The sequence below is a fragment of the Papilio polytes genome, unplaced genomic scaffold (genome assembly GCF_000836215.1).
Source record: "Papilio polytes unplaced genomic scaffold, Ppol_1.0 DF824303.1, whole genome shotgun sequence".
Classification (NCBI taxonomy): Eukaryota; Metazoa; Arthropoda; class Insecta; order Lepidoptera; family Papilionidae; genus Papilio; species Papilio polytes.
In genome coordinates this window covers 1,336,207-1,352,397 of record NW_013524901.1, presented here as the reverse complement: position 1 = coordinate 1,352,397, position 16,191 = coordinate 1,336,207, and the positions used below count along the sequence as shown (strand labels likewise).

General features: G+C 33.7%; 1 protein-coding gene across 1 annotated transcript in view; it reads left to right on the top strand.

Moving 5' to 3' along the window:
• LOC106102335 (phosphatidate cytidylyltransferase, photoreceptor-specific) overlaps nt 1–8,155 on the top strand; it is a 15,019-nt gene extending 6,864 nt beyond the window's left edge. The window contains exons 5-10 of the mRNA XM_013281774.1: nt 1,330–1,522; nt 4,562–4,728; nt 5,335–5,487; nt 5,975–6,103; nt 6,551–6,685; nt 7,030–8,155. Of these exons, the coding sequence (XP_013137228.1) occupies nt 1,330–1,522; nt 4,562–4,728; nt 5,335–5,487; nt 5,975–6,103; nt 6,551–6,685; nt 7,030–7,122 (870 nt within the window). The 3' untranslated portion in view covers nt 7,123–8,155. The remainder of the gene's footprint in view (nt 1–1,329; nt 1,523–4,561; nt 4,729–5,334; nt 5,488–5,974; nt 6,104–6,550; nt 6,686–7,029) is intronic.
• The last annotated feature ends 8,036 nt before the right edge of the window (nt 8,156–16,191 follow it).

The window sequence follows — 16,191 nt, the reverse complement described above, 5'->3', positions numbered from 1 at the left end:
ACCAAATCTATTCTTCGAATCATAGAACTCGATGAAATTCGGTGGTACTACTGGCAGTGAACCGCTGACAGCGTCGGCGGTCTTCGCTGCTAAAACAGCGCGTGCGCTGGCCGACGTTTTATCACCTGTAGACATTTAGCGTAGATTCTCTCGTCGCCAATATAATATTTTCTCTTTTCAATTATTTAGAATAAAACGCAGTTATCGAGGAAAACGTATGTATTTTAGAAAAACGTGGTAACAAGAAACTTGACAGATATATGACATGACATTGACGTTTCTAACGTCAACCTTAAAGTATAAAGATAAACGTTTGGAAACTATAACAGTAATTAAGTAAAACAGACTGTAAATGGTAATATATCGGATGGATTCGAAGTAGGTTTATCCACATTTTAGATATCTGAACTGTGTATTAGCCAATTATTGCTAATTTTGCTGAAATGTATCGAAGTAATATAACAATCAAATCACCTAGCAGTTGTATTAAAAACAAGCTGTTGTCGCGAATTCGTCCATTTGAAATTGAAAAATATAGCCTATGTTTCTCAGTGATAACGTAGCTTTTTAATGGTGAAAGAATTTTTGTAATTGGCCAAGTAGTTTTTGAGTTACTTCAATACATAGAAAAATAAAAAAAACCAGTCTTACTCTTTATAATATTAAAGTATAAAGCATAGATAAATAAATCACATTATTGTTACCATGTACGACCTTAACTAAATCAATGTGACACATTACAAACAATAAACGCAATAATTATTGTACCGAGACTGATTATTTCGTATCGTAAACAATATATTAACTTTAATAGTTCACGTAATTGCAGTGATAATTGAAGCGTCTTCTAGCACATTAAACTAGTATACTACTATAATTACTATATAAATAAAAATAAAAAATAAAAAATAAAAATACTTTTTTTTTTTTAAATAAAAATACTTTATAAATAAATAAATAATAAATAAATAAATCCTTTATTATTTCACTTTAAAAATATACACATTTCATGAGAGCCTTGGCTCCTGCACTAGGTTCCCCTGTGCTGCAGGAGCCAATCCCTTTCCCCATTTGTGAAGAGCAATACATATTCATAAGTGTCTAAATATAATATTGCAAATAACTTGAGTTTGCGTTTATTTTGTATATTATTTTTTATAATGTCCGATCTCTCAAATCCTCTCCGAAATCTCAATTGAATAACACAAAATTTTACAACAATGATAATATTTCTAAGAAGAAATCTTAACTTCATGTAGCACAAATTATTGTATTTTAAAACAAATGTAAGTAAATCATTAGGGTTTCTTAACAATCCCTATTTCCTAGGACTACCTGCACTTCTTGGTGACGTACCACCGGTTCATCTCGTTCAGTCTTTACTGCGTGGGCTTCGTGTGGTTCGTACTGTCGCTGGTGAAGCGCTACTACATGCGCCAGTTCAGCCTGTTCGCCTGGACGCACGTCGCTCTCCTTATCGTCGTCACTCAGAGCTACCTCATCATACAGAACATCTTTGAGGGTATGTTTCTTTTAACTATATTTTACCTAATTGAATGTCTATAAATGTCTACTCTTTGATACTGCGTCCAACAGAACTGATGTTTATTCTTTGTGACTCTTTGATTTTGTACTATGACAAATGAGTTTGCGAATACGGTATAATGTTTGCGACTTTATTCTCTCGATCTCTTTATCTTCTCTCTTCGTCTTGAGAGTTGTATAAATAAATACAGATTTAATACTTCCTACTTTTACATTAGTCATGTTTATACGTCATTAAGCTTAAGTCTGCGTCATTGTTTAATCTGTGTGTTATATCAGATTTCTTTATAGTCTCGTTCTATTTGTTCTATTTGCGAACAATACAAGTGGAAATGTCCAGCAGATATGGGCTGTCGTGTTGACAGGCGATCGCTTTGCCGCGACAAGGCCGGGGAAGCCGAACAAACTATCTAGGTCACACGCCCGCATAATATCTACGCCCCGACCGTAGGAGGGTGGGAACTGTCAATAAAATTGATCAGTCAGTACGAAATATTTTCAAATTTTACTTCGAACACCTGTCAATTTATGAAATAGAGTATTGTTGTAATATATTCATTTTAACAAGTATATCTAACAACAAAAAGGTTCAGATGACTTGATACAATGTTGTTAATAATGGTTAAGGCGACATACATTATTATAATTGCAGTAGCTTCGACAACGTTTTTAATACATAGCAATTTAATGATGTGAAGGAAATACAACTGGGTAATTCAAGACATTGCACCGACTTAAGAACTTTTACCGCTATAATTTTTCCTCAATATACTTTTTTACCATTATTTTTAAATACGAATTGGTTAGGTAACATTTAATGAACAAACGTTGGAATACTTTTGTATAGTGATTAAATACGCATTTATCGCAATAAAGCCATAAGCGTGAAATTTATTCCCAATGTCGGTTTCTAGTTATTTCCTAACTTTATAACGTATGTTGTTTGTAAAAAATAAACAATTGTTGCATAATGTACAACCAGCAACATAGGTATTACTCTTAACTATGTTTATTGCTACGCGTTACCATACCAACATTTTGTCATGGGTGTACAACAGGATAATGTAACGTACGAATTTCCTTATCTTTTAACGCTTTATGGTAGTCAGAGGTACCTAAATTATTTTTCCTCGTGGACCCCTTTTGAAATTATACTGGCAGAACTTATTGTAATTGAAAGCAGTTAACATTTCCGTGACCCAACTCGTGTACCCCCAATTTGGATTCCAGTCATCGTGATCCTGATCGAGTCTCCTGTGAACCCGAAGACCGTATTGACCGTAACTTTGTGGTCTATCGTAATAAAAATATATTTTTATTTTTCCGGTCCTTGTGATGGCTACCCAGTAGACAAGGCCTTATCCCAGTAAAATAAATAAAAAGTATGTTTCTGTTAATGATATAAAGATTCTTTTAGCACACGCGTATTCTTTGTCAAGGATGCATACGTAATAAAGCAAGTGTTAATTCACTTGTTTACGCGTTGATCCGTCGCGTTTTGTATTTATTATACCTTGAGTAAAAGGAAATTATTAAAACACTTTAGAGGCCGTAAATATGTTGGTAAAAACCGGTTTAAAGCGTAGAGGTCTTGAGTATAAAATTCTTGTAATATTATGTTAATATGAAAATTCTGTTGGTTGTTGTTTTAGTTAAGCTATCGATCCATTCAAGGTGCTAAGTCCAAAAAGCATTAGAAAATACATCATAGTATGATTTTTTGTTGCAAGATTTCATTGAAATAGTTTAATGTTTTTGGGAAAACAAAAATAAATTCTCCATTTATAAATAGTTGAGTAGATATCATAATTTGAATGCTTGTCACTTTTTAATGAATTTTCTAGACATGCCACGCCCGGTGTGCGGCGGGACGTGGGTTTAGTTTAAAAATGTAGGGCAACGAGTTGATTGCTTGCGCGTTGTCCGGTAAACAATGTTATATTTTTAGATCGTACAAAGTTTTACTCGCCGGGGCAGAGTAACAAATTCTTGTTTTATGATTTAATACTTTGATCACAGTAATGTTTAATTTTGTTAAAGAAAAAATCTGAAATTAAAACATTAAATAAGTTTAAATATGTGGAATATTTAAATCTTTTCCTTCTGATTTTATTAGGAAAGAAATTGTTGGAATTTACGTAAAAAATTAATTACAAAATAAGCGTCTACTTCTGTCTGTACATTTCTTCCATAATAGCCTAAAAACATCACATAACAAACGTTCCTAACTATTGGTATTTATATTTTTTTGTAAAAACCTGTTTTTCGTCGGACCTAATTCCCGTGAAGTGGTTTTTTATCGGGCATAGATAACATGGATTGCAATTTTGTTCGACACTCCCAATGTTAAGACTATACCTACACAAGTTTTACGACGTTTTCAAGTATATCGTATTTTTAACTAGACCTCGTAAAATACATGAGCTTTGAACTTTGTATGTAAATGTTTGGGCAAAGAACTCGTTTCCATTGTGTGATAATTTAGTTAATTATTTCGTGCGAAGGGTTCAACAGTTCACTTATGGTAATTTTGAATTTAATAAACTCAGTTGTAGAGTAAATTATTTTTGCATTTATAGCTTCCTGTCCATTTCATTAGAATAAAATACTTTTATTTCTCATATAATGAAAGATACATTTTTTTTATGTAATTCATAATTAAAGATTTTTTATCTCAGTTTATTTAAAGAAAATGTGAATAAGCAATATTACCATAACACGTGTTACGACGCCTGATTCACCGTGAGGGCATTGATATTGCACATTGAATGTTATGAAATCAAAGCCCCTCATAATTTTAGTGCTCCGTAACAGACCAGATACAATATATTATAGTTATACGAGCTTTTGCCCGCTACTTTGTCCGCGTAATTAATAAAAACTTAGTAAACAGTGTTCTTCCAGACTGTGTTACATCTGTGCTAAATTTCATCGAGTTCCATTAAGCTGTTTTGGAGACAAGGGAACAAACATCCATCCAAACATTCGTATATAATTATTAGTATTGTTGTTGCAGGCTTGATCTGGTTCATAGTGCCTGTGTCTATGATTATCTGCAACGATGTGATGGCGTACGTGTTCGGTTTCTTCTTCGGCAAGACGCCGCTCATCAAACTCAGCCCCAAGAAGACGTGGGAAGGGTTCATCGGCGGTGGATTTTCTACAGTTATCTTTGGACTTGTCGTAAGATTATTTATCTGACTACAAGATAGTATGTTTATTCCAATTTAATCTCTTGTTTCTTAAATAGATTATTGGTCTAATTTAAAGCATGAACTATTCCACATAATGTTAAGTTTACTAGTTCTTAAAAAATATTTACTACTAGCTGTTGTCCGAGACTTAGTCCGCGTGGTATTAGAAAACATACAAATAATAAAAAGCTACGTATCCCTCGGGAACCGGACATTTCTTGGGGATGAACCTTATCTCATGTGTACTCCAGACTTTGTTTTTTATCTGTGCCAAACTCCAATAAGATATGTTGAACCGTTGCAGAATGATCTAGTAAACATTTAAAAAACTAAATTTATGAATACCACGGGAACCGTAACTATTCTCGGGATAAGAAGTAGCCTATGTGTTCTTTCAGACTATGCTCTAAATCTGTGCCAAATTTCATGGAGATCCGTTCAGCCGTGTAGGCTACAAACGCTACAAACATCCATTCATCCATCATAACTTTCGCATTTATAATATTTATATGATTTAAAGTTTAGGTCCTATATTATAGCCATATACTACAAATGTTAGTAAGAGTACTAATGCCGTTACAATGTATCCTTCCAGCTGTCGTACCTGATGTCGCAGTACCCGTACCTGGTGTGCCCCATCGAGTACTCGGAGTCGCTGGGCCGCATGACGATGGACTGCGAGCCCTCCTCCCTCTTCCGCCTGCAGGAGTACACGCCGCCGCACTTCCTGCAGCCCCTCATCAAACTGGTCAGACATAACTGCATTATTCCCAACCGTCACCCCGATCTGTCCTCACCTTCAATTTACTAACCGTTTTAATTTATGGTATTTTAAAAAAAATCGTTAATTTTTTGCATTGACATGTAATAATACCAATCAAATCACTATCTTTCGTTATAAAAGAAACTTAAGTGTCACAAAATAAAATGTAAACATTCAAATAATATGTTAGACATACTAGCTTTCGCCCGCGACTCTGTCTGCGTGGAATTAAAAAATCAAAAGTGAGTAGCCTACATGTTCTTCCAGATTATCCTAGAGGATAATCTGATATAGAGATGATAGAAGTAGATGTAGACATCTATACAAAATTTCACCACAATTCGTTAAGCAGTTTAGGCTACAAACTCTAAGAAACATTCATTCATCTAAACTTTCGCGTTTTTAATATTAGTATGATTTATGGTTTATCGTAAGTTACTTTGTCAAGGTGTCTGTACGAATTTGTTTCCAGTCTGGCCGTGAAAAGATGACGATGTACCCGTTCATGATCCACTCGCTGGCGCTCAGCATCTTCAGCTCCGTCATCGGACCCTTCGGAGGGTTCTTCGCATCTGGCTTCAAACGCGCTTTCAAGATCAAGGTACTATTATTTTTTTTACGAGCGAGCGGCTAATAATTTTTGCCAAAATAGCGAAACAACCGTTGCCCAGATGTACGCATTTACAGATGCGTTGAATATCTTTATTGAACAAAGAAGTACAGAAAAGGGATATTTCCCCACCTATTTTCTCCATACCCTTGGTTTTAATTGTAAAAATTTATTTAACATATATCGCAGACAGATTGCTTGCAATAAAAGTATGTAATGGTAATCATATATTAGCTTTTGCCCGCGACTCCGTCCGCGTGGAATTAGAAAAAAAAACAAATGTAAGCAACTTATGTTTTTTCTCAGGCTATGTTCTACATCTATGTCAAATTTCATTCAGATCCGTTCAGAAAAACGAACAAAAACCCATTTACTAAAGTTTCGCATTTATAATATTAGTATGATGATACAAAATGAACATAAAAGTTGATCGTGCAGGACTTTGGCGACGTGATCCCCGGACACGGCGGCATCATGGACCGCTTCGACTGCCAGTTCCTCATGGCCACCTTCGTCAACGTCTACATCACCAGCTTCATCCGCACCGCCACGCCGCAGAAGCTGCTGCAGCAGGTACCTCCGCGACACGGACAACTAATACTTTATAAACCCTGGATTCATTCTTCGTATCGCAAATATAGGCGATATACGTGGAAATAAAGCTGGTAAACGTCCGAATAGAACATAAAACCTGCGCCATATTGTGGAAAAAAATGAAACTAATTACTGTGCAAACATCACTAAGTAATACACAAAAATAGGTCTGAGAACCCCAAGGTAATTTTGTATTCAAATAGATTGTAATTAAACTTCCATTTCTCAAAGATATGTCAAAGTTGTTTGTTTTCTACAATTATATCAGAATTGATTTAATCGAAAAAGTTACATAGTAAGCAAATGAATTTGTTATTATCAAGGTTTACAACCTGAAGCCGGAGCAGCAGCTGCAGCTGTTCTACGCGCTCAAGGAGTCCCTCGAGAACCGCAACATACTCAACATGGTGCCCTAAGCGCGCCCCACACCCCACGCCCCACGCCTCACGTTGCCTGCTGCAAGCTCCATGCCACATGCTCGAACCTCACGCCCTACGCTGCCTGCTGCAAGCCCCACGCCCCACACCCCATGCCGCGGACCCCACGGCCCCACGCTGCCTGCTGCAATCCCCACACCGCGGACCCCACGGCCCCACGCTGCCTGATGCAAGCCCCACGCCGCCAGCCCCACGCAGCAAGTTCCAAGCAGTGAGCCCCACGCCGCCAGCCCCATGCATTCGTAAGCTACACAGTACATTAAGTATTCCGCTTTTCTTTGGCTATGAAATTATTACAAATACATGTATTTGATATATGTGTTTTTTGAGTTTTAAGTTGATATGTATGACAAAAATAAACAAATATTTGCCTATCGAAGCACTAAATATCTTAGGTGTATCAAATGTATTCATTGTATTCTAGTCTCTAAATTTCTTTGTCTTGATACACGTTATCAAATATTTACATTTACGTAAAAAATATGAATGCACACATTTTACAAGCTATTTGTAATATCTGTCCAAACCGGTTCACGTCCAAGCGTATACATTTACTTACCATATATTTATAGGTTATTTATTATATAACCGAAAGTTTCCTTTTAATGAATTGTCACCGATCGTAAATGAAGTTTGAAAGCAATTTTTGTCTCTCTCGCACTTTTGCATTTCTCTTATATATTTGTCTCACTCTCTCTTGAGAAATGCCTATTTATTTATCCTTTTCTTGCTTTAGTAAACATGCTTTATTGTAGTGTTGCCAAATTTCTTATCATACAACTCACAGGGTTGCCACCACAAAAAGTGGTAATGCATTTGAAAAGCAGGTTCTTTTGGGATATCATTCCCAATTATAATGGGTACTATGATAATATATTTTGTACTTTTAGTATCAAATTTGTAATATCCACTATGTATTTTTAATTTAAACAGTAGCGGATTTAAGGAAGGATTTGGTTTTTAAATGAAGTGAAATATTTTGTGTCAAAATTTGTAATTATAACCTTACTATTTTCATACTTTGTATGTTAAATTTCATGAAATGTTGGGTTTTTTGTTTATTTTTATACATCCTAGATCCGTTGCTGTATGTAAATATGTATATTTTTTTTTTTAATTTTTCTTCTTAAAACTAATTTTTAATATGTTTAGTAACTTTTTAAATTCTATGTTAGATTTAAAATTATTTTAATTATTGTGTTTGCGGTTTAAAATCATGGTATATTGAAGTCATCGCCTTTAATAAACAGACCAAAGAAATATTCAATTTACCTAATTTTCATTGCTCTTGGTCAATAGCTTACATTTTTCCATCTACATTTACCTTTTTACTAAGCCTTTTAAAATACCGTATATTTAGAAGCTCCAATTTTTTTTTAAATCAAAAACTGTATGTTCTTTCAATACGCTTTTACGGGTCTTAAGTATTTCGTTGTTATGTATTTATGTGATTAAAATGTAGTATTTTCAATTTTGGCCTTTGGTGTTGCTATGTTAGGACCTTTTTATGGAAAATTACTGTACATTGTTTGTCATTATGAATTTCTTTAGTTTTAATATTATTTTTACTATAATTTAGTAATTTTTCGTTTTTATACATCTTAGATCAAAAGTAATATGTAAAAACGCTATCGTTTTGATAAATTAAACATATTTCCAAGGAAATCTTTCTGCTATTAAAAGATTCAAACTTGTTAGGTCGTGGTAAGCGAGCACTTGCATCCCGCTAATATTTGGGCTGAAATTTATAAAGCTTAGATTTATCTTACTAGTAAATAGAATTGAATTGCGTATATACTGAAAATTGTCCAAGCTCTTGCTCGGTATATAGGTACTCAGTAAATTTTCAGTCCAAATTTACTATAAATTGCAATTCTGAGATTACACTGAGCAAGTTCTCGTGTTAGTTTGATGTAAAGTCCTCAGTAAAGTCGAAATGCGCTCTATAAATTTCAACCTTAATGTTGTGCGCAGTCTCGTGTAAGATAGCGAGCATCCATAAAGTTTGAATAGCACTATACAATGTATGGATCTTTTAAATCTAGTTTAATATATTTTTAATACTGTTTCATTCACCATCTTTATAACATAACTTTTCATTTTAATGTAAAATTTGTTAAGTTTTGTGATTATAATGTGATTTTATGTTAGTTATTATCTAATATTATGTTTGTGACGTGCTCGAATGTTGCTATAGTTATATAGGAACAAAAATAACAATATTCTTTGTAAAATTTCATTGTTAACGTTTTGATTAACATTTATTGTTAATTTTGACTCTATATAGCTGTTAACCAATTATAACAGCATTACGAATAAACGCGGTAATCCGACTGACCAATAATTATGCATAATTAAAAAGGTAATTCGCGGACAGTTTATTTCCGGTTACCTACATTACATAGAGTTAAACTTAGGAAGAAACTGAGTATAAACAAATATTAGTACAATTTTTTCTTATACTTTGTTTGTTCCTAAGTTTAACTTTATACCGCGTTTATTTGTAATGTGGTAAGTGTTTTAAATAGAGTTTAAAAAGTATAGATAAATTAAATGCATGTATTCGATGTAACCATAGAATTTGAAAGCTGTGACGTATCAGTATATGTTGTCTCTGTCTTGTCAAACAGAAAGAAAGAGAAATTTATATTAATGAAGATATAACTGAAGTAGTCATTACCGGGTAGAGCGACCCCGCCCAGGGCGCTGAAAAAGGGGCGTTTATCATCAATTTTCTATCTCCCCCCAAGAATCACATAAAGGGGACACCCAACGTCGCCCAAGGCGTTAGTAACACTAAATCCGGTACTAATTAGGGTTCTTTATGTTTCTTGTGAAATGCTTTGTAGAGTTTTTTATAAATTATTTATAACAATCTGTTTTAGAACGCAGTCGCATTTTATTCTCTTGTAGATCTTGATTTTATAATTAAAAAGTTAGGTTGCTAGAAAATTCTTTTGAGATTTAAGTAATGTAAAAATATCTCCGATAGTTAATAGTAAAAGTGGTTTGTTACCCTCCGATGTAATAGTATGTGCATATGTAGGTGAAAAAACTTCATATTTTACTAGAATTAGTCCCAGTCGTATTAAAATGGAAACGTTTTTTATTAAGTTGCTAATGTAATGTATTTCGAACGCAAAATAAGATTTTTTTTTGAGTAAAAAAAATATTAAAAGCCAATTCTTAATCATTTTTCTCTGTGTCCATTCTGAAGTACTTCTTATTTTCTTTTAGTCTTTGCTGTATTCTATAAATTTTAAAAATATGTGGCATTTAGATTTATTGTGTCATGACTATCAATGCCCCAAATAAGTGTAAATAATAAGTTTTATATTTAAAAGTTTATTTGCCCCAGGACAAAGTTAACTACCTGATAGTTTATTTCATGTTACAACTGATCATTGTTTAATGATAGTGCATAAGTAAGGCATAAACAATTTGACATTTTGACAGCTTGTATAATCTATGACGCTTTTTTCAAAATGGCGCCGCGTTTTATGCAAATGGCGGTAAAATATCCTTTTTGCAAGCTTCACAGCGATCTTTTTGTTCCAAATATGTCATAATAAAACAAATGTTACCAATTTTTAGTTAATAATTAAGTGTATAATGTTTATCCCTTATTTGTGCGCAAAATAAATGTTGTGTTTTAAGTATTGATGTTTATATTTAGTTATTTAAATGTTTCAATGTGCTGAATGTTTAGATTAATTAACGGTTAACTGATATGACATTTGTATTGACATGTTCGTCTCTTTTTGTTCCCTTTGAATAAAAGAGACAACGATATGTGTATACAAGTGACATAACAGTGGACTTTCATAGTAATATTAGACGTGTTAGAGTAAATTTTTAGAATTATCGATTTCAATTTATATCTTTGATGTGTTTAGATTATGATCATGCTGGCATTTTCATATATTTAATGACGTGAATTTGAGTGTATTTGAAAATTAAAAGGTTTTTTTTACATTATTTTGTAAATGACGCAGAACAATCTTAATTTAATTGTAAGCGATTGCTAAAAATTATATTGTCTATCGGTTAAATGTCTTAGATTGTTTTATTTTAACCATTGATGAGTCAAATTGTAGTTTCATAACATATTTACTTTAATTTTAAAATGCCTCAAATTCTCGACATATTCACAATTATTCTTATCATCGATTTCTTATCTTTGAATATCTCAATGTTGTAAACTTTGTCACAAATAAATTATAATATGCAAAGATCTGATATCAAGGTTTGTTGGCAAATATTTTTGTTGTACTCTCTTTCTCTTTTACTCCTATGTCCCCAAAGTGGGGCAGAGGAGTAGAAGAGAGAGAGAGAGAGTATGTTTTTGTTGTACTACAAATTTATAAATCGATGAAAAATTACATATGACGAAATCGATACATTTTCATGGAAGTAATCCCAAGAATGTTTGCAACAAACCGAAGAACTATTTCCTATCTGTATGTAGACTTGATGTGTTTAACAATTAAATTATTTATTGTCGATGTGACTTTATTGTATTAAATTAAAAATAAATGATTCCTTCAATTTTTTGTTTTCTTGTCACCTGACTTTTTACTAAAACAGTAATTAAAAAAAACTTTATTACCGTACGTAGTAAATATCTATATTGATATTATAAAAAGGAAAGCTTTGCATTTTGTATGTTTTTAAAATTTAAAACGCTGCTTGGCCTATTTTAAAAATTCCTTCGCAATCAAACTCTAACAGGCTGTTTTTTTTTTATTTTTTGAATTTCACTCGGACAAAGTCGCGAGTAACAGCTAGTAGTAAATGTTTAAATTAAAAATGATTGTTTTCAAGTCTATTTTCGTATCACCACTATTGGTTCAATTGTCCTATCGTTTACCTTTTAATTCTTAGGAAAAAAAGATAGCGTCTACGTGATTTGAAAATCAAAATGTCTGTTTTCACCGAGATTAGTCATACATTAAAGCAGACCAAGTTAAAGATAACCACTCTTAGGAAAGTTATATGGTCCAGAGAGCGTTCTGATTGGTTACTTATTGATATAATCGCTTTAAGAGCGCGTGCACATCTTTCACAAAACTATCGCACAACTGACTGGTCGCGTTTTAAATTATATGGGCTTATATAGGTGCGCACACTACTAGATTTTTATTTGTGCAACTAAACAGTTAAACCAAAGAAACAATCGCAAATCAGCTGTGCGGTTGTTTAGTCAAAGCTGTTCACCCGCTCTAAAGCTAATGAAAATTTCGTAGTTTCTTCTCGCTGTTTTCATGGTTATATAAAACTTGAGCTTGTAGACAGAATTTTATTACCTTATTAATTTTACTTAGGTAACCAAGAACAATGGGTCTAGCACCATTTGTGAGAAAGTATTCCGTTAGCTTTGTATTACATTTATGCAGCGCCTTTATCGGAGGTAAACATCATTGAATCTTAGGGCGGGATTTTTTTTTTTAATCATTAGTAGAATTTTGTTAATTTACTAATATTTCCTTTAACCATTACACTAAGCTCTAGGCTTGTGCTAGGATATGGTTCACGACAATAGTCGAATGGCGGGATTCCAACTCTCGATCGCGATATCGGTAGTCCGTATTCCAAACCATTAGGCTATTGGCGCTTAATTACCATGCTAGTAATAGGCACCAGCCAGCTACTAGCGTAATACGTAATCACACGACTCGACGGTGTCCCTCAATTTATCAAATATTGTAATACTAATTAGTAGCTACTGGTATACCAGTTAGCTTTTACACATGCTTGTAGCTGGCATGCGCCAGTTTTTAAGTTACAATTATCAACTGAGCGCGGCAGTTACTCTGGAGAAAAAAATACTAAACTGATCAACAACTCACTGCGATCGTGATCTTTGGAGATATCGCTTGTAAAATCGCAGTACTGGTCGATCTTTTGTAACACAAAAGGCATTACCACTTACCTCGTATTTTATTTATTACAATCATCTATACTTCTATACTTGCTAATATAATAAAACGTACACACACTACTTTGTGGCGTAGGATTTCAGCAATAACAGCATATTTTTAAATCATTCTTTCTTTAAAAAAATCCCTACACTTATGACACGCTTTAAGCTTTAAACTTTCACGCTATTAAACTTAAGGGGTAAATAAACTGGAAAAAAGGCTTCATCTGGGAAAGGGACCATAAACTACAAGCTGCCAATATCAAGGAAACAAGGTTATTATGGTAACGGTAATTTTGACATTTGCAATTGAGAATCTGACAAATGTAAACAATTAAATAAATTAATAATTTCACGGACGAAGCCGTACGGGAACAGCTAGTAATTAATTAATGTTTACGTTTACTAAAACACGTTGATTATTCAACAATCATTGTGATTAGAAGTTATCATAACTTATTTATACAAAGCGTATTGCAATCGTCGGTTGAACTCTTTGAATTAACCACACCTGTAATATCAAACTTATAGTTTAATAATATAACTTGAAGACAAAACGTTGTATAAAATGCGATAGTGTATCGGAAGCAAGTTCCGGCCGCGTCTCGTTTTTGCATATAGACGAGAATACGGACGTGCGCCGGCTGGTTCCCACGCGTCGCTTGCGCAAGCGATCTCTTTACAAACGAATGATGCCTACCATTAACGTATACGACACGATAATTGTATATAAGTACTAGTTCACAAATGTTGAAAATAAAAACATCTAATGGAACCACATCTATTAATTTTGTGACTTTTACTTAGTAACTGCATTTCATGAATCCATCATAAATATTCTATGCAAAGTAATTTATTATAAAATCTTTCTAATTACGATCTTATTTAATTTTTTTACGATGGTATAACGAAGTACTAAGATTTTTCTGCTTGTTTTCTTCTTAATTTTAAAGTAAACAACAATCTGCGCTCGGCCACCTCAAGCCCGGTGAATCTGTAAATGTCTTTTCAAGGCAAGCAGTGGCCATTCAGTTACAAAAAAAAAAACAGTCTTTTAATTACACATCAAATGTGTTCAACGTATCGCATAATGGAAACAGAGTCTGCGTAAGAATATTGCAAAGATCATATTTAGGATTCCAACCGCGTCGCATTCGTCTGCAATCTGAATAAAAAGGGAAAGCATTTTAAGTCCATTTATAGTCACTTTTATTAGAATATAAAAAGAAACCAGAGTATACACGTTGCCGGAATAGAGTATTAGTTGCGATGACAAACACGACTTGCACAATATGATCTGGTTGCGACATTGTAGCGCGTATGTCACGCTTTAACGGACAAACGTTTACTTGATAGTATCAATAGTACAATCGCCCGTTTGTTCTTTTGTTAGTAATTCTACCCAATACATTAACCCCTGTATCCGACGTTTGTTAATTAACTTTTATTCCGTAATCATGTGTTGATCGTTTAAAATGTTCATCTCAATTCGGATTTATGAAAACACAAGAACAATGACCTCTTGCCTCTCATTCACATATCAAAACAGAAGCAATAATTAGTCTGTATAGTTCATTATTTTAAATATCAGATTTTTGTTAATTTACTAATATTTCCTTAAACCATCCCAACTAAGCTCTATGCTTGTGCTAGAATATGGTTCACGACGATAGTCGAATGGCGGGATTCGAACCCTCGATCGCAAGATCGGTAGTACCCCAAACCATTAGGCTATTGGCGCTTCTAACACAGTATACCTATTTTATTTTTTATCTTATAATTAAGCAAACAAGCAAGCGGTCATCCGAGTCCGCCTAAATGGCGAAGTATCATGGTAGTAGAAGGAAAAATGACAAAATGCTAGAATTTTAAAGTAATTTAATACATCTTTGTTTTCTAGATGTACTATTATTCGACAAGACAAATCTTGTTAGAGTGATTAGCAACATCCTGTCCAGCGCACAGGAAAAGCAAAGAAAATAACAGAGATGTGTCTAAATCTAGAAAGTGTTTTCACTTTGTAGTTTGCACTGTGTTCGGCCAGTACGTAGAAATTGCGCAATAAATACTGAACAAACTCGTAATTATCTTACGCATAATCTACAAGGATTGGTTACGTTACAGATCTAGAAAAGAAAATATAAACCGCATTACTTTCTTCATAACGTTAACTTGTATTTTCACTTTAGCATTTCATCTTAGTTTTTTAAGACTGTAAGAAATACAGCAACAAAACTAAAACCCATAGATAGAAAGTTTTAAATTCTAGTAGATCTTTTCCTGATTAAAAGAAAAAAGGCTTACCTCTAGTGTTCTATGAACTATATTTAATTATAGCGTAAATAACGTCTGTTTTGTATAGTTCTCGTAATATGTTTAATAATCATCATCATCATCATCTCCTTATCCTACTCCCGTAGGGTCGGCGCAACAGGTTTTTGTCCTCCACATAACTCTATCATACGTCATCTCAGTCATCACTCCCTTTTTGATCATGTCACCTTTTACACAATCCATCCATCTCTTTCTAGGTCTACCTCTACCGATGTACCCTTCCACACTCATAACTAACGTTCTCCTTGTAACATGCGATTCATCCCTCCTCATAACATGCCCATACCATGCTAACCTTTTACTCCTAACCTTCTCTACTATGGGGGCTACTCTCAAACTTCCTCTAATATACTCATTTCGTATCTTATCCATTCGTGTTACCCCACACATCCATCTTAACATTCTAATATGTTTAATAATAAATCTTGAATATCACCAGATAACACTAATAACAGTTACTCATGCATACAATAAATACATGACTTTCTATTAAATAAAAACAATTATGTCATTAAATTGACTCACGATTGAGGTATTTATTATCCTTTTTCGTAAAAAAATATAACACTCGTCAGATGACTATTTGATTTTATTCTACCGGTTTATGTATTCATTTAGTACCGGGGTTAAGAGCCGGCGCCCTGGGCGATATTTCAACGGCCCCCATTAAATACAATAGAAATCTATATGAGAAAAGGCGCTCGTTATGTCCGGTGCCATTCTTTTTTCCAAGGTTCAGTGGGCGATCGCTCGTGCTGGAATGATAGGGGCAAAAGTTCTGTGAATTATATTGT